The 25308-nt window shown below is 40.0% G+C and overlaps 1 protein-coding gene across 4 annotated transcripts in view; it reads left to right on the forward strand.

Annotated features, from left to right (window-relative positions):
• Positions 1 to 22332: 22332 nt before the first annotated feature.
• The window catches only part of LOC129413407 (acylamino-acid-releasing enzyme-like), a 154614-nt gene continuing 151638 nt past the window's right edge, over positions 22333 to 25308 (forward strand). For all 4 annotated transcript variants that reach the window (XR_012369499.1, XM_055167110.2, XM_055167111.2 and 1 more), the window contains exon 1: positions 22333 to 22484. Coding sequence is in view for 3 of the 4 variants with exons in the window: in XM_055167110.2 (XP_055023085.2) it covers positions 22422 to 22484 (63 nt within the window). In the remaining variant the exon portion in view is untranslated. The remainder of the gene's footprint in view (positions 22485 to 25308) is intronic.

Genomic DNA, 25308 nt, shown 5'->3' on the forward strand with positions numbered 1-25308 from the left:
GGCAAAACAAAAATGAAGAAGGAATTTTTTTAGTACTTAAGATAATCTTAAAAACATAGGTGTCCTTATCAGTGTTATTTTGAGATGTCATGAATATGAAGTGAAATGCATTTAACATACTATCTTGTATTTCAAAAATTCATACCACTTTAAGTAATCTTGTACTCATCTTTCATACAAATATGGGTTCAAATGTATTACAAGTGTTACCTAAATACATTTTAAAATTACATTTTGGCCTTATTTCATATCAATGTACTAAAGAAAAAAAAATAGTCTTGTAGGATGAATTAATAGGTGTGTACGACTTCACGAGGCGCTGCAAGAAACGACAAGTGGATGACGTCAGAGTAATGCGAGAGCGATTTGAAATCAGCCTCCTCCGCAAGATTTCTCGTGGTACTCTGACACTGATGGCGCTGCGTAAAGTTGAGCACAGCACACTTTAAAAAAGCAGCTGAACTGACAGAACTGCGCCTCGTCCATTAATTGTATATTAGCAAGACAATTTATCTCCTACTTCTCAGCGTGAGAAATACAAAGTCGTGTGAACTGACTGAAATGTGTGTGTGTCAAGGTGAATGCGTGAGACTTGAGAGCCCTGATTAGATGTATTTCCACTCACATACCTAACAACTGCTGAACAACGCCGACGCACAGTCTTCGTCTTTTCCACCACTCTCTCGCCTGTACTATTGTAACTGACTGGAAAACTGGAGTTTTGCCAAACTTGCGATATTAAAGAGGCTGGCGGAGCGTCTAACTCTTTTGGAACACCACTTGCCATCCTCGCTATCGCTGCTCACTAACTGACTGGACCGGCGGACCCTACAAAAAACTGCAGAGTGCCAGAATGTAGACGGGCTCTGATAGAGCGCATACATAGGCGGAGCTCGGCTGCATCGGCGCCAATCAGAGCTTCAGAGCTAAAGCGGGGCAACAGATTAGCTGTCCATAAAGAACCCGCGGATCTAACAGTAGTTCCGCATTACATTAATTATTTTGCATGCAAGTTTTTTTAATTTTCATACCGTGTATTCTCCATTTAAATTCACGCACCGAACGTGACCCCCGTACCGATTTGGTTCGAAACGAATACATGTACCGTTCCACCCCTAACATCAGTGTTTTATTTGTCTGGAGAAAAAGACAATTTGTTATCCAAAATAGTGTCCAACACAATACTTACTCTATCATTATACTCAAATAAGTAGGGCCTACATGCAGTGTTGGGCAAGCTAATTGGAAAATGTAGTGAGCTAAGCTACCAGTTACATCACATTAACTCATTCACCGCCATTGACGAGTTATCTCGTCAATTATGAGTTAATATTTAACTAATAAATATGCCTTTCTGGACGAATTTCAAAGTGAAAGTGTAATACCGCTTTTATCCACTTGATGGCGCCTAACCGAATTTATCAAAAACGAAAGTTAAAAAGATTTAATTATTTATTTTAACTGCCTTTATGTTTAATAGTCATTCTGAGTCTGATCTCTAACATAAATTCCTTTACAAAAACGCAATTTTTTAAGCTTTTTGCTCAAAATGTTGTATTTTTGAAGAGAAATATCCATATTTCAGTGGTTAAATTAAGTGGAAAAAGTAAATATATAATAAAACGTTTTTTCCCCATTTTGTTTGTTTGTTTGTTTGTTTGTTTATTGTTTGTTTGAAAGCAGAGGGTGTGTTCTTTAATTTGATATAATTTGTATGTTTATATATTTATAGAAGATAATTTTTCCTGCAAGGAATTTTGTGAAACTTTTGTTAAAATCACAAAAATGCAGGTGGGCAACTTTTCTCAGAAAGGCTGGCGGTGAATGAGTTAAATGAAGCTTCCCTACACTGAAGCTTTCCCCCTGGGAAATGTAGCAAGCTAATCTACATCAATAGAATCTTGCTACACCCAAGCTAGTTTTTTATTTTTAACCAGTTTTATTATGTAATTATTTATTCAGTTTCAATTTAGTATTTTGGTAATTATAGGCAATACAAGCATAATGTAGGCCTAGATACTTCACATTATGGGGCGGTTTGCTGGACTTATCCTACTCCCAGAATATAATGCATGTTTGAGCTGCCTTAATTTAAAAACTGACATATCTTAACACAGGGGTCTCCAATCGTGGTCTATTAATAGTTTCAATTGTAATATTTATTAAATGTTTTTATATTAGCTTGGCTTGATGACATAACCCAGTCAGAGGTAGAGCACGAGTCTTCACAGAATGTGAGTGGTAATGTTTTCTATGAATGAAGGAAGGCTGCACAACTCGAAAATACGGGACAAATGATGTCCTGTGTCGATTCACAATGACGTGCTTATTCTCAAATTCAGGACGACTTAAGAAATGTTTGGAAAATTGTAGCTTGTGTGGAAGCTACCTCACTACTTGGTCAAAAAAGAGCTTAGCTACTGAAAAGCTATTTGATTTAGAAAGCAGCTAAGCTACCGCCAAGCTACTGAAAAATTTAGTTAAACTACTAGCTTCGCTACTTGTAGTGAAGCTACTGCCCAACACTGCCTACATGCACTGCTCCCAAAACAAACCTGATGTGTTTTTCGTGTTTGTTGTAATCTGGAACTTGGTGTATTTCAAATGTGTTTGTTAAGTGTCTCCACATGAAAACGGAATGCCCTTCCCCCCGCACAGTCCTGCAACGAGAACCAGAAAAACAGGTTTCTAACCATTTTATTTACATGTGAATAGTGAGAGCACCCTCTCAGGAGCTTTAGCAGGGTTTTTGCGGGGTCTTTATAAGCTTAAGCCAGGACTAAGCCTTAGGCCATGTTTACATTAGAGCATTTGCGTTTTAAAATGGCATTTTAAAATGAAAACGATCCTCGTTAATACTGGCATTTTTAAAAGAATCTTCATCCACACTATACACCACCATAAACGCATGAAACATGACCAATCACGTAACTGGGCATGCGCATATAAGTGTAAAATAACTTATTACTCTAATAATAGCTTACCATTGCACGTTTACGCAGCCTAGGGGTGTGCAATATTGACAAAAAGTCATACATGGGTCCTTTGCTGGCAACTATAACAGACACTATTTTTGAACCTATAAAAATGTGTTTGGGAAAGTCTTATACTGTTCTACTTCCCCCCTACAACATATTAATATGATTAATAGGTTATTTTTTATTTTATAACTAAACAGAAAGGTCTTTATGATTTAAAAAGAAATCATTCAAGTGAACAGTACTAAACAGTAGCGAACTTGAAGCAAAAATAAATGTCAGCAAATGCAAACTTTAATCAAACATAGTAAGAGGTGAAGTATTGCTTTAGCCTACCAGAAATGCTTATTGCATTAATTTTTAAAAGTGTGCGACAGTGCGAGGTCCGTGCACGTCCTCCGCTAGCAACACACAAATAGCTAAAAGCGCAAGCGCCTAAACGAGCATCATATTAATGACGTTGAGTTTATTGTTTTTATTAATTTATATTCACAAAACTTATCAACAAAACATCGATTAAAATTAAGAGACAAATTATCTGAAACGAAATTCATTTTAAAGTAGCAAACAAAACTAACATTAAACTGGAAAATAATGTCTGACCCATTACAATTCTCCCTTCATATTGGCCTTTACAACGCCTATATTGCGTTTAAAATTACAGTCTATCTTTCGTAAGCTAACTAAATTTAAACAAAACATAAACACTTATACTGTTCTAGCTCCCCCTGCAACATATTAATATGATTAATAGGTTAATTTTGATTTTATAACCAAACAGAAAGGTCTTTATGATTTAAAAAGAAAGCATTCTAAACAGTAGCGAACTTGAAGCAAAAATAAATTTTAGCAAATGCAAACTTCAATCAAAATATAGTAAGAAGTGAAGTATTGCTTTAGCCTACCAGAAATGCTTAATGCATTAATTTTTAAAAGTGTGCGAGGTCCGTGCACGTCCTCTGCTAGCAACACACAAATAGCTAAAAGCCAAGCGCCCAAACAAGCATTATATTAATGACGTTGAGTTTATTGTTTTTATTAATTTATATTCAACAAACTTATCAACAAAACATCGATTAAAATTAAGAGACAAATTATCTGAAACGAAATTCATTTTAAAGTAGCAAACAAAACTTACATTAAACTGGAAAATAATGTCTGACCCATTACAATTCTCCCTTCATATTGGCCTTTGCAACGCCTATATGGCGTATAAAATTACAGTCTATCTTTCGTAAGCTAACTAAAGTTAAACAAAACATAAACACATTAAACCCAACAATACTCAAACATTAATATAAAACAGACATTATCTATAAGGATACATGTTAAAACAATCCGATATAGCGTTTATAATAGCTGGTTGGTAGATGTTTACTATTTTTGGCAAAACCTCCATTGCAAACCAACATTTACATGAATAAAATAATTTTTACTTTGAAAATGATGCGCTGTCACGTTAATATCAGCTGTTCGTTTACATAAGACTCCGTCTACGTTCATTTACACTCAGAGCAACGTCTGAGTTCTCAAACTAAAACAGGGTCTTCAGCGTTTGCGAACGAATCCGTTTGTGAGGGTCGAAAACGGTGATGTAGTGTAGATGAAAGGCGTAAACGTAGCAAAAGTAACGCGTTTTAAAGCATAAACGCATTAATGTAAACATAGCCTTAGTTTAAATAGGAAATATAACTAGTTTTAACAAACATGCCTTACTAAAAACATTATTTGTCTGCATTTTGAGGCAAAACAAAGGGCATGGCCGTTCGGACCTCTGTAATTTTCTGACACTTGTCTTATTTGACTCAATGCTCAGCGCTCGTTTGACTTCTTGCGGCGCCACGCAGACCGATCGGACGGCATGTGACGTCTTAGCACCGCGAGACAGTAGGCCTACAGTATGCTTTTGAATAGATCTCGCGGTAGTGTGATGTCACAGGCCAACGGGATTGCGCTGCACCCCATTAAGTAAGATTAAGTGAAAATTATTACTAGATTATCAATAAAATCATACCAGACAGACAGCAAAGGAGGACGGATACCTCAGTTAGTGGAAGTACAAGAAAGATATAAGCATAGGTTAAATTGGGCCAGAGAGCACCAGACTTACACCTCATCGCTACTGGATTTACCAATAAATAAATACTTAATTTGTGTTAAAATAGCCATATTTGTTATTTAAAAAGCAAAAATATATGGTGGATAATAAAAGCAATATATTTGATTTACTTATTAGCCTTAAGTTAAAAGTATAACATACAAATTCCCACTGAAACACCAGTGCGAAGTGAAACATGATAATATAAAAAGCACAGCAATGAAGAAAGGCACATTACAACCATGTGAAAGCTATTTAAAAACGAAAAAGGAACTAAATGTAAAATAAGATAAATTTGTTAATGATATTGCGCAAATGCTGTCGGTCTCTTCAAGGTCTACGCGAATTAGAGGTTTGTTATAAGACTCAGTTATACATCACGTCTCTTCTAATTGCACATAAAAATTTATCAAATGATGCGCATGTGAGTCAGATTTTTATGGAGAATAGGCTATGTGACCGTTTAACCCAGTGCTTCTCAATTATTTTCTGTCACGCCCCCACTAGGAAGAAGTAAACATTTCGTGCCCCCCCCCAACTGTCCGCCGCGACTATAAATAGTCAACCCAGTATCACGAAATTGCGTGACTATTTCACGCATGGACCAGCGTGACAATGTCACGCTTTGCCGCGTTTGAGCGTGTGCATGTCACGCTTTCTGTTTGTGTCGCTGTCACGTATTGGTTACTCAACTTTTTTGTCCTAATTTCTTACCATTGTCGCTTCGGTTTAGGGTTAGATTTACATAAAATGACACCCTTACCTAAACAAACTCTAACCCCAACGTCAGGTGACAATAGGGTGACCAGACGTCCCGAAAAATTCGGGACAGTCCCGAAATCTAAGCTGCTGTCCCGAATCCCGAATCCTGCTCTAATTGTCCCGAAAATCATACTGAAGCAAAATCTTAATCCCGAATCCCGCTTTAATTTCCCCGAAAATTATACTAAAGCAAAATCTTGTAGTAGTTGTCTGATAAAACATGAGCGAGGAGGTTAAGTCATCCTGCAGCCAGCCCCAGCCGGCTGCTCATTGGCTGCAGCCAGCCGCCTCCAGCTGCTCATTGGCTGCAGCCAGCCGCCGCCGGCTGCTCATTGGCTGCAGCATCTTGCTTTTATACTGTAGGCTCTCATTTTGCTGGCAGGCGGCAGCAGTTAAAACCTCCGCGAAATATGCTGACGTTGTATTGTTTCTATTAATTTATCTAATTCATCTATATGCACAAAGACAATAGGACCTTTTTGTTTTATAGAGTTGACTAAGAGAGCGAAAGTTGCAGCAGCCGCGAGGACAGTTGAAAGTGCAGGCAGTGACAGTCAGTCGCATGAATGAGTCAGATTGGTCGAGGGCACGCAAAGCACTTTGTTAAAAAAATACTTCTATAGGTATTATATAAATTTATACGCATATGTACTTATATTAATAAAAATATGATTAGTTCAGTAACTTCAGTTTGAAATTCCTTATTTTTATTATTAAGTAAAATAAAGAAAACTATTATTGTATGAACTATTATTGTATAAAGTATCAAATACTATATGTGTTATATCAATTTATTTATAAGCATATGTACTTATATTAATATGATTGATTCAGTTTGAAATTCATTGTCTTTTATTATTAAATAAAATTAATAAGTTAAACTATTATTGGATGAACCCCCCCCCCCCCGGCGTTACGTCTGACCCCCCCCCCCCCCCGTCCCGAATTTCAGCCAATATCATCTGGTCACCCTAGGTGACAATTGGTTAAAGTTTAGAAAATATAAAAGAATAAGTATTGTATCTTTTTATTTTATAAACCAATACTTAAAGTGACAAATACTTAAAGTGACATATAACACAAGCACCAAATCTAACCCTAAACCGAAGCGACAATGGTTTGAAAATAGGACAAAAAAGTTGAGTAACCAATACGTGACAGCGACACAAACAGAAAGCGTGACATGCACACGCTCAAACGCGGCAATCGTGACATTGTCACGCTGGTCCATGCGTGAAATAGTCACGCAATGTCGTGATATAGGGTTGAAATAGTATAATTTGTCTATAAAATTACACACCTGCAAAACATTGTATTCTAATTAACATCGAGAAAACACAAAAAGAAAACACAAAAAAAGAAATATCGATCAACTTACAACAAAGAATAACTTTATTAACATTGTTTTTTAGTCTGTAACAGAAAAGACTTAAAATGCATCAATTTGCCTGAAATAAAAAAAATCAGTCCTTATTTAAAGTATAATATTTTTTGACCATTTGATACTGAAAAATTAAATTAAATATAATCAATAAATAATAATAAAAAACTCAACCGGCTTATCAGCGTGATTGAGGTGTAATGTCTTTAAGTGACGGTGCAAAAAAAATCACTTCCTGAAAAAGTATTTTCCCCAGGGTCTCACGCGCCCCCCCCCTGGTGTCGCTTCGAGCCCCCCCTGACATCTCCTTTATTTAGTTTTACATATTTTTATTTATATGCATTTTATAATACCGTAAGATCATAATGTATACACTGTAAAAATGATTCAGTGGCTTTGTAAATGTAGGCTATCTAAAATAAATGATTAAAGTAACTTAATAAAATCTTTTAATGTCAGTTATGTGTTTTTTTTTTAGTTGGACAAACCAAAATCAATGACTAGAAAAAGATATTTTGTTTAAAATGTACATATTTTTTTAATGTATACGCCTTAATAATATAAGTATTTAATTTACAGATTATTTAATCAATATATTTGAGAAGGTCAGAGTTATATATTTAAGTTTTTAAAACTGTAATAATTGCTTTTTTCAAATTAATATTATTTATCAACTTTAAAAAAAATGTAAGTTTTACGCCTAACTTGAACTATGATTTACTTACTAATTTTACATATTATTTGAGTAAATGTAGGCAAAAAATAAAATAATAAATATAGCTGCAAGCAGCGATGGCGGGCCCTCGCACGTATTTTTACCGCTACACGGTGCCTCCGAGAAAACGATGCACGGTGGGCAAGTGCATCAAGTGGGTAAATATCAGTGGACTATTTATGTTGTTACTGACCCAATTGGGGACTGTAGGTAAAAGAAACCCCACATTTTGGACAAACAGGGGCGCTAGTGAGCGACTTAAGAGGCACACCTATGTCTGACCTGTTTGTCAACACTTAACAGTTGACAATTCTGATGTGTGTGCCAAATTTCAAGTAAATCTAAGCATACCAAGAGGCTTAAATATTCCTGAAATAATAGTAAACTTTGATGCGTTGCCATGGCAACAGCGTTCGAGATGTCAAAAATCCCTTCGCATTTTATCATCTCCAATGTCTCAGCATCATGTTGACCACGTTTGGTGTCAATCGCATGAATATCCTAGAAGGAGTATTTAAAAGTTCACTGCATGCAACTGAAGGGCTTAAATATGCTTTTAAAATGAAAGTAAAGTTTGAAGCGTTGTCATGGGAACAACGTTTGAGATATCAAAAATCCATTCACAATTTATCATCTACTATGTCTTGGCATCATGTTGACCACTTTTGGTGTCAATCGCATAAACATTCTAGGAGGAGTATTTAAAAGAACATCACATGGAACTGTCAAAAGAAATCAACCTTTGTGACTGCAACACTTCCTGGCGCCTGGTGGTGGCGCTATAACCGAGACTTACAATAGGCACATCGATGCGATCGGAATCTTCAGACGAACAAACATCCCGCATGGCATCACTATAAGATATTTTTTGCCTTAGATATTAGACACTTTCTGTTTCTCTGATTTCGCAATGACTTTGCCGCTTCGCCATTGCAACACCGTTCGAGATATCAAAAATCCCTTCGCAATTTAGCAAGTCCAATGTCTTGACATCATGATCACCACGTTTGGTGTCATTTGCTTGAATCCCCTAGGAGGAGTATTCAAAAGTTCACCGCATGCATTTTTTAAACAATCCAAAATGGCGGACTTCCTGTTGGGCGGAGCTAAAATGTTAGAGGGCGAAAGTTGTTCGGGTCGATGAGATCTATATGTGTACCAACTTTCGTAAATGTGCGTACATGTTTGCCCGATCTGCGCACTACTGTTTGTTTTTGCATTACAGGGGGCGCTACAGAGCCCCCGTGCCACGCCTGTGTTCCAGCCTTTGTCTGTTCGCAATGACGGACGACTCTAACGTCTGTGCCAAATTTCAAGAGTTTTCGAGTATGTTAAGGCACCCAAAATGCCCAAAAGTGTTAAAAAAATAAAAATAAAAATTAAAGCTGCAAGCAGCGATGGAAGGGCCCTCGCACGCATGTGCACCGCTACCCTATGGCATTAGTTAAGCAGTGAACCAGGGGGATATGAATTAAAGTGGGTAAATATAGGTGGACATTCAAAGGGAAACTGATGCGCCACAATGGCTGTGTGCAGCAGGTGGCGCTATGACTGTACCTGATTATTTTTATATTGACGTGTTCAGGCCGGGACCCTTATCAAACTTGTGAAGTCGGGGGCAGATCGGATAATGTATGCCTGAATTACAACAGCTTCCTGTTTCATGGCAAAATATCACACTTTGCCAGGCTGCCACGGACACGCCCTTCAACGAAAAGTCAAGATCTTCACAGTTTATCACGGCAAAGGGCTTAACATCAGTCTGACCAAATATGATGATGATTTGATTAAATCTCTAAGAGCAGTAAATCACAGCGTAAAACATGGCATGTCCTGCTACCTCTAGGTGGCGCTATGACTGAAGCTGAATATTGGCATTAAAATGTGTTCACTTCAAGACCCTTATCAAACATGTGAAGCGTGGGGCAGATTGGACATTGTATGCCTTAGTTATAACAACTTCCTGTTTCATGGCGAAAATGCCGAACTTTGTCAGGCCGCCACGGACACACCCTCCAACGAAAAGTCAAGATCTCCGCAATTTAGCATCGCAAAGGCCTTTAGATGAGACTGACCAAATATGATAATGATCGGATTAAATCGCTAGGAGGAGTTCGTTAAAGTACGACGCTTGGAAATGTCAAAAAATGACAGAAAAAATTCAAAATGGCCGACTTCCTGTGGGGTTTAGAGCTTCGCTCCAAGAGACTTTTTTGTAGGTCTTGGGGTGCTAGATGATCCTACCAAATTTTGTATCTGTACGTTTTTCGTAGTGGGGGGGCTGTTCTCTTGAAATTTTGCAGGTGGCGCTATCGAGCCATTTCTACACGCCCACTTCTGACGCCTATACTACATGTAAATTTTCGCCACTTCTGACGCGTGTGCAAATTTTCATGAGTTTTTGGGTATGTTTAGGCCCTCAAAATTGCGATCCATTTCGGAGAAGAAGAAGAAGAAGAAGAAGAAGAAGAAGAAGAAGAAAAATAATAATAATTAAAGCTGCAAGCAGCGATGAAAGGGCCCTCGCACGCATGTGCACCGCCACCCTATGGCATAGGTAAAGCAGTGAACCAGGGGGATATGAATTACAGTGGGTAAATATAGGTAGATATTCAAAGAAAAATTGATGTGCCACACCGCCTGTGTGCAGCAGGTGGCGCTATGACGGTACCTGATTATTGTTATATTGACGTGTTCAGGCCGGGACCCTTATCAAACTTGTGAAGTCGGGGGCAGATCGGATAATGTATGCCTGAATTACAACAGCTTCCTGTTTCATGGCGAAATATCACACTTTGCCAGGCTGCCACGGACACGCCCTTCAACGAAAAGTCAAGATCTTCGCAATTTATCACGCCAAAGGTCTTAACATAAGTCTGACCAAATATGATGATGATTTGATTAAATCTGTAAGAGCAGTAAATCACAGCGTAAAACATGGCATTTCCTGCTACCTCTAGGTGGCGCTATGACTGATGTTGAATATTGGCATTAAAATGTGTTCAGGTCAAGACTCTTATCAAACATGTGAAGCGTGGGGCAGATTGGACTTTGTATGCCTGAGTTATAACAACTTCCTGTTTCATGGCGAAAATGCCTAACTTTGTCAGGCCGCCACGGACACACCCTCCAGTGAAAACTCAAGATCTCCGCAATTTAGCATCGCAAAGGCCTTTAGATGAGACTGACCAACTATGATAATGATCGGATTAAATCTCTAGGAGGAGTTCGTTAAAGTACGACGCTTGGAAATGTCAAAAAATGACAGAGAAAATTCAAAATGGCCGACTTCCTGTGGGGTTTAGAGCTTAGCTCCAAGAGACTTTTTTGTAGGTCTTGGGGTGCTAGATGATCCTACCAAATTTCGTATCTGTACGTTATTCGTAGCGGGGGGGCTGTTCTCTTGAAATTTTGCAGGTGGCGCTATCGAGCCATTTCTACACGCCCACTTCTGACGGCTATACCACATGTAAATTTTCGCCACTTCTGACGCGTGTGCAAATTTTCATGAGTTTTCGGGTATGTTTAGGCCCTCAAAAATGTGATCCATTTCGGAGAAGAAGAAGAAGAAGAAGAAGAAGAAGAAGAAGAAGAAGAAAAATAATAATAATAATAAACGGAGCAAAAACAATAGGGTCCTCACACCCTGGTGTGCTCGGGCCCTAATAATAAACAGAGCAAAAACAATAGGGTCCTCACACCCTGGTGTGCTCGGGCCCTAATAATAAATATAGCTGCAAGCAGCGATGGCGGGCCCTCGCACGTTTTTTTACCGTTACACGGTGCCTCCGAGAAAACGATGCACGGTGGGCAAGTGCATCAAGTGGGTAAATATCATGCTGCTACTGACCCATTTAGGTACTGTAGGTAAAAGAAACCCCACATTTTAGACAAACGGGGGCGCTAGTGAGCCACAAAATAGACACGCCTTTATCTGACGTTTTTGTCAACACTTAACAGCCGACAAATCTGATGTGTGTGCCAAATTTAAAGTCAATCTAAGCACACCAAGAGCCTTAAATATGCCTGACATACAAGTAAAGTTTGACACGTTGCCATGGGAACAGCGTTAGAGATGTCAAAAATTCCTTCGCAATTTAGCGTCTACAATGTCTCAGCATCATGTTGACAACTTCTGGTGTGAATTGCATTATTTCCCTAGAAGGAGTATTAAAAAGAACATTGCATGCGACTGTCAGGCTTAAATAAGCCTTTAAAATGAAAGTAAAAAGTTTGACGCGTTGCCATGTGAACAGCGTTTGAGATATCAAAAATCCCTTCACTATTTATCATCTACAATGTCTCGGCATCATGTTGACCACGTTTGGTGTCAATCGCATGAATATCCTAGAAGGAGTATTGAAAAGTTAACTGTATGCAACTGAAAGGCTTAAATATGCCTTTAAAATGAAAGTAAAGTTTGACAGGTTGCCATGGGAACAGCGTTTAAGATATCAAAAATCCCTTCGCAATTTATCATCTACAATGTCTCGGCATCATGTTGACCACTTCTCGTGTAAATCGCATGAAAATCCTAGAAGGAGTATTTAAAAGTTAACTGTATGGAACTGAAAGGCTTAAATATGCCTTTAAAATGAAAGTAAAGTTTGACAGGTTGCCATGGGAACAGCGTTTGAGATATCAAAAATCCCTTCGCAATTTATCATCTACAATGTCTCGGCATCATGGTGACCACTTTTGGTGTCAATCGCATGAAAATCCTAGGAGGAGTATTTAAAAGAACATTGCATGGAACTTTCAAAAAAATCCAGCTTTGTGACTGCAACACTTCCTGGCGCCTGCTGGTGGCGCTATACCCGGGAGTCACAATAGGCACATCGATGCGATCGGAATCTTTAGACGAACAAACACCCCGCGTGTCATTACAATAAGACATTTTTTGCCTTAGATATTAGACACTTCCTGTTTCTCTGATTTCGCCACAACTTTGTCGGCTCGCCATGGCAGAACCGTTCGAGATATCAAAAATCCCTTCGCAATTTAGCAAGTCCAATGTCTCGACATCATATTCACCACTTTTGGTTTCAATCGCATGCATCCTCTAGGAGGAGTATTCAAAAGTTCACCGCATGCATTTTTTAAACAATCCAAAATGGCGGACTTCCTGTTGGGCGGAGCTAAAATGTTAGAGGGCGAAAGTTGTTCGGGTCGATGAGATCTATATGTGTACCAACTTTCGTAAATGTGCGTACATGTTTGCCCGATCTGCGCACTACTGTTTGTTTTTGCATTACAGGGGGCGCTACAGAGCCCCCGTGCCACGCCCGTGTTCCAGCCTTTGTCTGTTCGCAATGACGGACGACTCTAACGTCTGTGCCAAATTTCAAGAGTTTTCGAGTATGTTAAGGCACCCAAAATGCCCAAAAGTGTTAAAAAAAATAAAAATAATAAAAAAAAAAAAAATAAAAATAAAAAAAAAAAAAATAATAAATTCGAGCAAAAACAATAGGGCTTCGCACCTTTCGGTGCAGGCCATTCTGGCCTGCTCCTCGGTGCTCGGGCCCTAAAAAATATAGCTGCAAGCAGCAATGGCGGGCCCTCGCACGTTTTTTTACCGCTACATGGTGCGTCCGAGAAAACGATGCACGGTGGGCAAGAGCATCAAGTGGGTAAAATATCAGTGGGCTATTTAATGTTGTTTCTGAGCCATTTGGGGACTGTAGGTAAAAGAAACCCCACATTTTAGACAAACAGGTGCACTAGTGAGCCACTTAAGAGACACGCCTATGTCTGACCTTTTTGTCAACACTTAACAGCCGAAAACTCTGATGTGTGCAGAGATGTATAGTAACGAAGTAGAACTACTTCACTACTGTACTTAAGTACTAATAGGCAGTATCATTCTGTACTCTACTGAAGTATTATTTTTTTCTCCTACTTCCACTTTTACTTCAGTACATATTTTCGATGAGTTTAATACTTTTACTCCAATACATTTTTTATGTGCTGCATAGTTACTCGTTACACTCAAATGTTACGAATCATTCCAAACCTACATTATCACTGCCGGAGCGGTGATACACATTAGAAACACACACAGATTGTGGTCTAAACCAATAGGAGATAGTGAAGAGCGGACCCCTCCCTCCCTCTCACTCACAAATATGAGCCGCAGTTGTGGACAAATGTGAAGTGAAGAGAGAACCAAAGTGCACGAGAGAGACCGATAGAGAGAGAGAATTCGCGAGAAAGGGCGAGTGTGCGCGAAAGAAGGAAACCTAAATACATTGAAACATCTTGTACCTTTACCTATTACCATTACATCGACTAATATTTTATTAATTCTGAATTCTCTATTGCCATATTAGTTAAATTAATCTGAACATTCCTGTCCTTGTACTCCTGCTACAGCCAAAGCAATTGTGAGTGTCCTTTAGCTTAAACATTTGAAATAATATAAACAATATTATATTCAAACTTTTTACTGTTTTCTTTAATAACTACATTACACAATACTTGTACTTTTACTTTCAGTACTTGAGTAGTATATTTTAAAATAAACTACTTGCAATACTTAAGTACAAAACATGTTTAATACTTCAGTACTTCCACTTAAGTGGTGTGCTCACTTTTTTGATAGAGCACTTGTACTTTTACTCAAGTCTGGGTCCCTAGTACTTTATACATCTCTGGATGTGTGTGCCAAATTTAAAGTTCAACTAAGCACGCCAAGAGCCTTAAACATGCCTGAAATTAAAGTAAAGTTTGACGCATTGCCATGAGAACAGCGTTCGAGATGTCTAAAATTCCTTCACAATTTATCATCTACAATGTCTCGGCATCATGTTGACCACTTCTGGTGTCAATCGCATGAATCCCATACGAGGAGTATTTAAAGGTTCACAGCATGTAACTGTCAGCCTTAAATATGTGTAAAAATGAAAGTAAAGTTTGATGCATTGCCATGGGAACAGCGTTCGAGATATCAAAAATTCCTTCGCAATTTATCATCTACAATGTCTCGGCATCATGTTGACCACTTCTCGTGTCAATCGCATGAAAATCCTAGAAGGAGTATTTAAAAGTTAACTGTATGGAACTGAAAGGCTTAAATATGCCTTTAAAATGAAAGTAAAGTTTGACGCGTTGCCATGGGAACAGCGTTTGAGATATCAAAAATCCCTTCGCAATTTATCATCTACAATGTCTCGGCATCATGGTGACCACTTTTGCTGTCAATCGCATGAAAATCCTAGGAGGAGTATTTAAAAGAACATTGCATGGAACTTTCAAAAAAATCCAGCTTTGTGACTGACACACTTCCTGGCGCCTGGTGGTGGCGCTATACCCGAGACTCACAATAGGCACATCGATGCGATCGGAATCTTCAGACGAACAAACACCCCGCGTGTCATTACAGTAAGACATTTTTTGCTTTAGATATTAGACACTTCCTGTTTCTCTGATTTCGCCACAACTTTGTCGGCTCGCCATGGCAGAACCGTTCGAGATATCAAAAATCCCTTCGCAATTTAGCAAGTCCAATGTCTCGACATCATGTTCACCACTTTTGGTGTCAATCGCATGCATCCTCTAGGAGGAGTATTCAAAAGTTCAACGCATGCATTTTTTAAACAATCCAAAATAGCCGACTTCCTGTTGGGCGGAGCTTAAATGTTAGAGGGCGAAAGTTGTTCGGGTCGATGAGATCTATATGCGTACCAACTCTCGTACATGTGCGTACATGTTTGCACGATCTGTGCATCAATGTTTTATTTTGCATTACAGGGGGCGCTACAGAGCCCCCGTGCCACGCCCGTGTTCCAGCCTTTGCCCGTTTGCAATGACGGACGACTCTGACGTCTGTGCCAAATTTCAAGAGTTTTCGAGTATGTTAAGGCACCCAAAATGCCCAAAAGTGTTAAAAAAAAAAAAAAAAAAAAAATAATAATAATAAATTCGAGCAAAACCAATAGGGCTTCGCACCTCTCGGTGCAGGCCATTCTGGCCTGCTCCTCGGTGCTCTGGCCCTAATTAAAGCTGCAAGCAGCGATGGAAGGGCCCTCGCACGCATGTGCACCGCTACCCTATGGCATTAGTAAAGCAGCGAACCAGGGGGATGTGAATTAAACTGGGTAAATATAGGTGGATATTCAAAGAAACATTCATGTGCCACACCTGTGTGCAGCAGGTGGCGCTATGACTGTACCTGATTATTATTATATTGACGTGTTCAGGCCGGGACCCTTAACAAACGTGTGAAGTCGGGGGCAGATCGGATAATGTATGCCTGAATTACAACAGCTTCCTGTTTCATGGCGAAATATCACACTTTGCCAAGCTGCCACGGACACGCCCTTCAACGAAAAGTCAAGATCTTCGCAATTTATCACGGCAAAGGGTTTAACATTAGTCTGACCAAATATGATGATGATTTGATTAAATCTCTAAGAGCAGTAAATCACAGCATAAAACATGGCACTTCCTGCTACCTCTAGGTGGCGCTATGACTGAAGCTGAATTTTGGCATTAAAATGTGTTCAGGTCGAGACTCTTATCAAACATGTGAAGTGTGGGGCAGATTGGACATTGTATGCCTGAGTTATAACAACTTCCTGTTTCATTGCGAAAATGTCGAACTTTGTCAGGCCGCCACGGACACACCCTCCAACGAAAAGTCAAGATCTCCGCAATTTAGCATCGCAAAGGCCGTTAGATGAGACTGACCAAATATGATAATGATCGGATTAAATCGCTAGGAGGAGTTCGTTAAAGTAAGACGCTTGGAAATGTCAAAAAATGACAGAGAAAATTCAAAATGGCCGACTTCCTGTGGGGTTTAGAGCTTAGCTCCAAGAGACTTTTTTGTAGGTCTTGGGGTGCTAGATGACCCTACCAAATTTCGTATCTGTACGTTTTTCGTAGTGGGGGGGCTGTTCTCTTGAAATTTTGCAGGTGGCGCTATCGAGCCATTTCTACACGCCCACTTCTGACGCCTATACTACATGTAAATTTTCGCCACTTCTGACGCGTGTGCAAATTTTCATGAGTTTTCGGGTATGTTTAGGCCCTCAAAAATGCGATTCATTTCGGAAAATAATAATAATAATAATAAACGAAGCAAAAACAATAGGGCTTTGCACCCACGGTGCAGGCCATTCTGGCCTGCTCCTCGGTGCTCGGGCCCTAATTAAAGCTGCAAGCAGCGATGGAAGGGCCCTCGCACGCATGTGCACCGCCACCCTATGGCATTATTAAAGCAGTAAACCGGGGGGGTATGAATTAAATTGGGTAAATACAGGTGAATATTCAAAGGGAAACTGATGTGCCACACCGCCTGTGTGCAGCAGGTGGCGCTATGACGGTACCTGATTATTGTTATATTGACGTGTTTAGGCCGGGACCCTTATCAAAGGTGTGAAGTCTGGAGTAGATCAAACAATGTATGCCTGAATTACAACAGCTTCCTGTTTCATGGTGAAACATCACACTTTGCCAGGCTGCCACGGACACGCCCTTTAACGAAAAGTCAAGATCTTCGCAATTTATCATCGCAAAGGGCTCAAAATCTGTCTGACCAAATATGATGATGATTTTATTAAATCTCTAAGAGCAGTAAATCACAGCGTAAAACATGGCATTTCCTGCTACCTCTAGGTGGCGCTATGACTGAAGCTGAATATTGGCATTGAAATGTGTTCAGGTCAAGACTCCTATCAAACATTTGAAGTGTGTGCCAGATTGGACATTGTATGCCTTAGTTATAACAACTTCCTGTTTCATGGCGAAAACGCTGAACTTTGTCAGGCCGCCACGGACACACCCTCCAACGAAAAGTCAAAAGCTCCGCAATTTAACATCGCAAAGGCCTTTAGATGAGATTGACCAAATATGATGATGATCTGATAAAATCTCTAGGAGGAGTTCGTTAAAGTACGACGCTTGGAAATGTCAAAAAATGACAGAGAAAATTCAAAATGGCTGACTTCCCGTGGGGTTTAGAGCTTAGCTCCATGAGACTTTTTTGAAGGTCTTGGGGTCATAGATAACCCTACCCAATTTCGTATCTGTACGTTTTTCGTAGTGGGGGGGCTGTTCTCTTGAAATTTTGCAGGTGGCGCTATCGAGCCATTTTTATACGCCCACTTCTGACACCTATACTACATGTAAATTTTCGCCACTTCTGACGCGTGTGTAAAGTTTCATGAGTTTTCGGGTATGTTTAGGCCCTTAAAAATGCGATCCATTTCGGAGAAGAAGAAGAAGAAGAAGAAGAAGAAAAATATAGCTGCAAGCAGCGATGGCGGGCCCTCGCACGTTTTTTTACCGCTACACGGTGCCTCCGAAAAAACGATGCACGGTGGGCAAGGGCATCAAGTGGGTAAATATCAGTGGACTATTTCATGTTGCTACTGATCCATTTAGGTACTGTAGGAAATAGAAACCCCACATTTTAGACAAACGGGGGCGCTAGTGAGACACTAAATAGACACACCTTTATCTGACCTTTTTGTCAACACTTAACAGCCGACAACTCTGATGTGTGTGCCAAATTTAAATTTAATCTAAGCACGCCAAGAGCCTTAAATATGCCTGAAATAAAAGTAAAGTTTGACGTGTTGCCATGGGAACAGCGTTCGAGATGTCAAAAATCCTTCGCAATTTAGCATCTACAATGTCTCAGCATCATGTTGACCACTTCTGGTGTCAATAACATTATTTACCTAGAAAGAGTATTTAAAAAAACATCGCATGCACCTGTAATGCTTAAATAAGCCTTTAAAATGAAAGTAAAATTTGTCGCGTTGCCATAGGAACAACATTCGAGATATCAAAAATCCCTTCGCAATTTATCATCTACAATGTCTCAGCATCATGTTGACCACTTTTGGTGTCAATCGCATGAATATCCTAGAAGGAGTATTTAAAAGTTCACTGCATGAAACTGTAAGGCTTAAATATGCCTTTAAAATGAAAGTAAAGTTTGACAGGTTGCCATGGGAACAGCGTTCGAGATATCAAAAATCCCTTCGCAATTTATCATCTACTATGCCTCAGCATCATGTTGACCACTTTTGGTGTCAATTGCATGATTTTTCTAGAAGGAGTACTTAAAAGAACATTGCCTGGAACTGTCAAAAAAATCCAGCTTTGTAAATGACACACTTCCTGCCGCCTGGTGGTGGCGCTATACCCAAGAGTCACAATAGGCGCATCGATGCGATCGGAATCTTCAGACGAACAAACACCCCGTGTGTCATTACAATAAGATATTTTTTGCCATAGATATTAGACACTTCCTGTTTCTCTGATTTCACCATGACTTTGCCGCTTCGCCATGGCAACACCGTTCGAGATATCAAAAATCCCTTCGCAATTTAGCAAGTCCAATGTCTTGACATCATGATCACCACGTTTGGTGTCATTTGCATGAATCCCCTAGGAGGAGTATTCAAAAGTTCACGGCATGCATTTTTTAAACAATCCAAAATGGCGGACTTCCTGTTGGGCGGAGCTAAAATGTTAGAGGGCGAAAGTTGTTCGGGTCGATGAGATCTATATGTGTACCAACTTTCGTAAATGTGCGTACATGTTTGCCCGATCTGCGCACTCCTGTTTGTTTTTGCATTACAGGGGGCGCTACAGAGCCCCCGTGCCACGCCCGTGTTCCAGCCTTTGCCCGTTCGCAATGACGGACGACTCTGACGTCTGTGCCAAATTTCAAGAGTTTTCGAGTATGTTAAGGCACCCAAAATGCCCAAAAGTGTTAAAAAAAATAAAAATAATAAAAAAAAAAAAAAAAAAGAATAAATCCGAGCAAAAACAATAGGGCTTCGCACCTTTCGGTGCAGGCCATTCTGGCCTGCTCCTCGGTGCTCGGGCCCTAATTAAAGCTGCAAGCAGCGATGGAAGGGCCCTCGCACGCATGTGCACCGCTACCCTATGGCATTAGTAAAGCAGTAAACCAGGGGGCTATAAATTAAAGTGGGTAAATACAGGTGGATATTCAAAGGGAAACTGATGTGCCACACCGCCTGTGTGCAGCAGGTGGCGCTATGACGGTACCTGATTATTGTTATATTGATGTGTTCAGGCCCGGACCCTTATCAAACATGTGAAGTCTGGAGCAGATCAAACAATGTATGCCTGAATTACAACAGCTTCCTGTTTCATGGTGAAACATCACACTTTGCCATGCTGCCACGGACACGCCCTTCAACGAAAAGTCAAGATCGTCGCAATTTATCATCGCAAAGGCCTTAAAATCATTTTGACCAAATATGATGATGGTTTTATTAAATCTCTAAGAGCAGTAAATCACAGCGTAAAACATGGCATTTCCTGCAACCTCTAGGTGGCACTATGACTGAAGCTGAATATTGGCATTGAAATGTGTTCAGGTCAAGACTCTTATCAAACGTGTGAAGTGTGGGGCAGATTGGACATTGTATGCTTTAGTTATAACAACTTCCTGTTTCATGGCGAAAACGCTGAAATTTGTCAGGCCGCCATGGACACACCCTCCAACGAAAAGTCAAAAGCTCCGCAATTTAACATCGCAAAGGCCTTTAGATGAGATTGACCAAATATGATGATGATCTGATAAAATCTCTAGGAGGAGTTCGTTAAAGTACGACGCTTGGAAATGTAAAAAAATGACAGAGAAAATTCAAAATGGCTGACTTCCTGTGGGGTTTATAGCTAAGCTCCAATAGACTTTTTTGAAGGTCTTGGGGTCATAGATGACCCTACCAAATTTCGTATCTGTACGTTTTTCGTAGTGGGGGGGCTGTTCTCTTGAAATTTTGCAGGTGGCGCTATCGAGCCATTTTTACACGCCCACTTCTGACACCTATACTACATGTAAATTTTCGCCACTTCTGACGCGTGTGTAAAGTTTCATGAGTTTTCGGGTATGTTTAGGCCCTCAAAAATGCGATCCATTTCGGAGAAGAAGAAGAAGAAGAAGAAGAAGAAGAAGAAGAAGAAGAAGAAGAAAAATAATAATAAACGGAGCAAAAACAATAGGGCTTTGCACCCACGGTGCAGGCCATTCTGGCCTGCTCCTCGGTGCTCGGGCCCTAAAAATATAATAAATTCGAGCAAAAACAATAGGGCTTCGCACCTTTCGGTGCAGGCCATTGTGGCCTGCTCCTCGGTGCTCGGGCCCTAATAAGTAGAACAAATGTTAATTAAAAAAAATACCATAGCCAACGGGTTTTAATCAGCAACAGAGAAACTGCGCCTTTTGCCAATGACAAATACCTCAGAAACTTTATGAATATTTACACTCGCAATATGATTTTATTTACTTACTACAAAAGTATAACATATTATACACATTTATTCAACACCATTGCACACTTTATATCGAGTTTCATACCATGTAAAGGAAAACATGATAATATAAAAAGTACAGTAATGCAGAAAAGCGCATTACAACCATGTTCAAGCTATTAAAAACATTCAGATGCAAAAATGAACTAAATGTAAAATTAGATAAACTAGTTAATGATATTGCGCGCATGCTCTCGGCCTCTTCAAAGGTCTTCGCAAAATTATTTTGTTATAAGACTCAGTTATCACATCACGTCTCTTCTACTGTAAGTACACAAAAAAATAAGACAAATGATCCTTGTTTAAGTCTGATTTTTATGAAGAATATTTGACTGTTTATGTAACTGGCAAAAGAAAACTTTGCCAACCAAATGTTTGCCAAAAGAGTGCATGTGACATCAAAGTACTGCCAAAGCACAGAGAATCCCTCTCCTGTTACTTCAACATCATATAGTATGCTCAAAGCATAAAGTTGAGCACACATATTGTCGTCAGTATGGCCTACTTGAAACACGACTGCCATCTACAGGTTTTTGTATTTCCTGCATCCCCCACCGAACCCCCCTTCTGCGGGATCTCTCAGAATTTTGGAAGTGCTTGCGGCATTCTGCTCTCTGAGACGCGCAGTTTTAAAGGCCACATCTGTAAATAAACAGCGACTTTTGTTGCAGTTTGAGTTAAAGCACTCCTCAACTTGGCCATTCTTTGTTTTCACTGTCGCAAATGGAAATACCTATGACGAAGGTTTTTTTACCTGATGTGAGGGGTTCTGGTGGACTAATCACAGCGCTTGCGGTCCGCGTAGAACTGACGCGCTGTTAAAAAATTTGCGAGGTGCACGTCAGGCTACGCAGAGCTATGCACAGGCTACGGATAGCCTATGGCATAGCTACGGCGTAGAACTTACGCACGACTATAAATCGGGCTTAAGTGCGTGTTAACAAGTCATTTACTAACACGTGATTTTAACACGTTTTTGCTTTAATGGCCTCCCATACGCTACAGTCTCTCGGCACTGGTCTGAACAGCTCCTCCCCAAAAAGTCGTCTTTAATGGTAGATGATTGGCTAATTTTACTGGAAGGCAGGACTTCCATAGCTAGCGCGACCGAGTGTTGCACTTTCCCCATTTTATAGTGTCAGAAGTGCAGTGTCCTGTTATTTTGTGTAGTCTTTATTCTTAAATATCATGCTTGGTGTCAGGATTACTCTCCACCGACTAATTTCTTACTCCGCTGTCATGAGCTGTAAGGTACAGTTAAACTCACTCACATATCCTTCAAAACAACATTTTTAGTCTAACATTGCACGTCACTGTTTCTCTGCTGCAGAATCAAACCGCTTATTTCTAAGAACCCGTTCAACTTACGGGTGTCACATGCAGATATAGACAATTTTTGGTTTGTGTGTCAGTCAGATAGATGTGTGTTCTCTTGACTTGACTTGACTCTCTCTCTCTCTCTCTCTCTCTCTCTGTGTGTGTGTGTGTGTGTGTGTCAGTCAGATTTATGTTCTCGACTTGACTCTGTGTATGTCAGGGGTGTGTTTGTGTTAGATGTGTGTTCTCATGACTTGTCGTGCGTGTGTGTGTGTGTGTGAGAGATGTGTGTTCTCTTGACTTGACTCTGTGTGTGTTGCGTGTGAGAGAGAGATATGTGTGTGTTTGTGTCAGATCTGTGTTCTCTTGGCCAGAGGCGATTCTAGGGTTAGAGCTTTAGGGGTGCTGAGCACCCAATGAGCTCCGCTGCCACCACCCGCTCTTTTTTCCTACAGACACCAATAATATGTATATTGTAAAATAGCTTTCATTTTAACATTGGTTCAACTAACTCCAAAATAAAGATTTTTTTGGAGACCTTTCAGGCATGAAAATGGGTCAGGGGTGAAAAAGATGAGAAGAATATTACCCCTAGGGTCCGGGACCATGCTCCCCCTTAGAATTTTTTTAAAATTACATATTTTAAAGCATCAATCTGGTGAGTTTTCAGATGCATTTTTTGCCAACCTTTTTATTTCTAATTAATGGTGAGCTAGCATATTTTTGCCATTAATGCCATATAAAAGTCTCAGGACAAAAGGTGGGCTACACCAGCAGTGTGGGTATGGCTTTATGTGAATATACAGTGTATCGTTTGTCTTTGTCAAAATGACAAATCTCCTAATTTATAACTTTTATGCCTACAACATATGGTAGGTTTATTAATAGTTTGTTAATTTGCAGCTTTTCTTTGAACAGTCCTTTAATTGAACCATTACCTTTACTATATGTCTAAAACAAAACACTTGTGACTCCTGCACTAAGGGTTAAAGACGTTATCACCTTCATATTAGTCTACATGTGACAAACTAAAAAAATATTTATTGTCTAGTTTGATAGTCAGACAGTTAGTGATTTCACACATAATTTACCGGTAGCCTACTGGTGGTATACAGTGATATGTAGTTTGTTTTCACTCTGTTCCAAACGCCATGTTTTCATGACGACAGACCAGAAAAGACGCCCGTGATGTCATGTTTACATGACTCCCGATTGTTAAAATAAGTCTCAAATTAACGATAAATCATACAATAAACTTCAACAACGGAGACACACGTATGCAACCATAGATATGTATAAAGGCTAGATGGCTCAAGGCGGAGTCCCTAACGGCATCACCTGGCGGCCATCTTACGACAGGGCGCTCGCTCACTCGTAGCATTGAGTTTATGGTGCAGGTACTTTTAAATGACCATAACTTGCTCAATTTTCTACCGATTTTCAAACGGTTTGGGTTTTTACAAACGTTATTAACCTGGCTATAATTCTGGATGCTTTAACATGTTTCATGAATTTATTTTTTATTTTTAGTATAGGTATGCAGTGTCATAGGTACATCTTTGACGTTTATAACAAACCAAACCGTCTGAAAATCGGTAAAAAATTAAGCAAGTTATGGTCATTTAAAAGTACCTGCATCATTAAAACTCAATGCTACGAGTGAGCGAGCGCCCTGTCGTAAGATGGCCGCCAAAATGCGGACGTTGCACTTCATTGGCCAGCAGCGCGGACGAGCCATCTAGCCTTTATACATATCTATGTATGCAACTACCCACTGAGACGCACTGCATGCGTCTTGCGGAAGAACATTGTAACCGGCGCTACTTCTCTCCTTTTAAGTCTATGAACGAGTCACCCAGGTACTGTGCTACTCCGCAGCGCGCGGGTACCCGCCGGACTTAAATAATCCGAAAATAAACACTTATTATACGTGTACCATGGTGATTCATTATAAGACAAAAACACGACTTGAAAGATTGATTCGTGATGTACTCGCTCATTATAAACATAACGTAAACATTTTGTAAGATTTGAACAAAAAAGTTGCATCACAACACTATCTGATTCTCACTCTGCGTGTGTTTCACGCTGAATGACGGACGGGCTAAGCGATGCAGGTACAGAGAAGTAGAAGAGGATGACACCATTTGCTAAGCGGGGAGGTTTTCATATTATATATTTTAAACCACAAACTACGGAGTATGTTTTGGACATTATTTAACCTGGTCAAAGACGAACGAACATTTTAGAATAATTAAATTTCTTGCCCAAAGTTTTAGGGGTGCTGAGCTCCTTTTTAGGGGTGCTGAAGCACCCCTAAAAAGGGGCTAGCCTCGCCCATGCTCTTGGCTAAGGGTGTGACGGTTATTGTATAACCGTGAGAACGATGGTTATAGTTGAACAGCGTCATTATTCCGCTACGCCCATTTTTAATTCTTTGCTCTTCCGCATTTTGTCAACCGACTTCCACTAACAAAGCACAGCGCAATCGGTAGCTAGTAGAGATGAGCCGGATAGTCGGCTGCAGGGGCGGTTCTACACGGAGGCCAAGGGTGGCCCGTGCCTGTGTAGACAAGTCCCTGGCCACCCCTGTGGCCACCCCGTGCTGACCAAATAAAAAAGTATACATTTATTTTGATTTTACACGCGAGCGCCAAAAGCGGAACTAATCCGACGCATAACGTTCTAAACGGGCAAATTAGAGCGGCGCACCCAACCTGTAGCTGGCTGCGGGTGATGGGTGCTGCTCAGCGAGTGT

Source organism: Misgurnus anguillicaudatus, chromosome 5 (genome assembly GCF_027580225.2).
Source record: "Misgurnus anguillicaudatus chromosome 5, ASM2758022v2, whole genome shotgun sequence".
Lineage (NCBI taxonomy): Eukaryota > Metazoa > Chordata > Actinopteri > Cypriniformes > Cobitidae > Misgurnus > Misgurnus anguillicaudatus.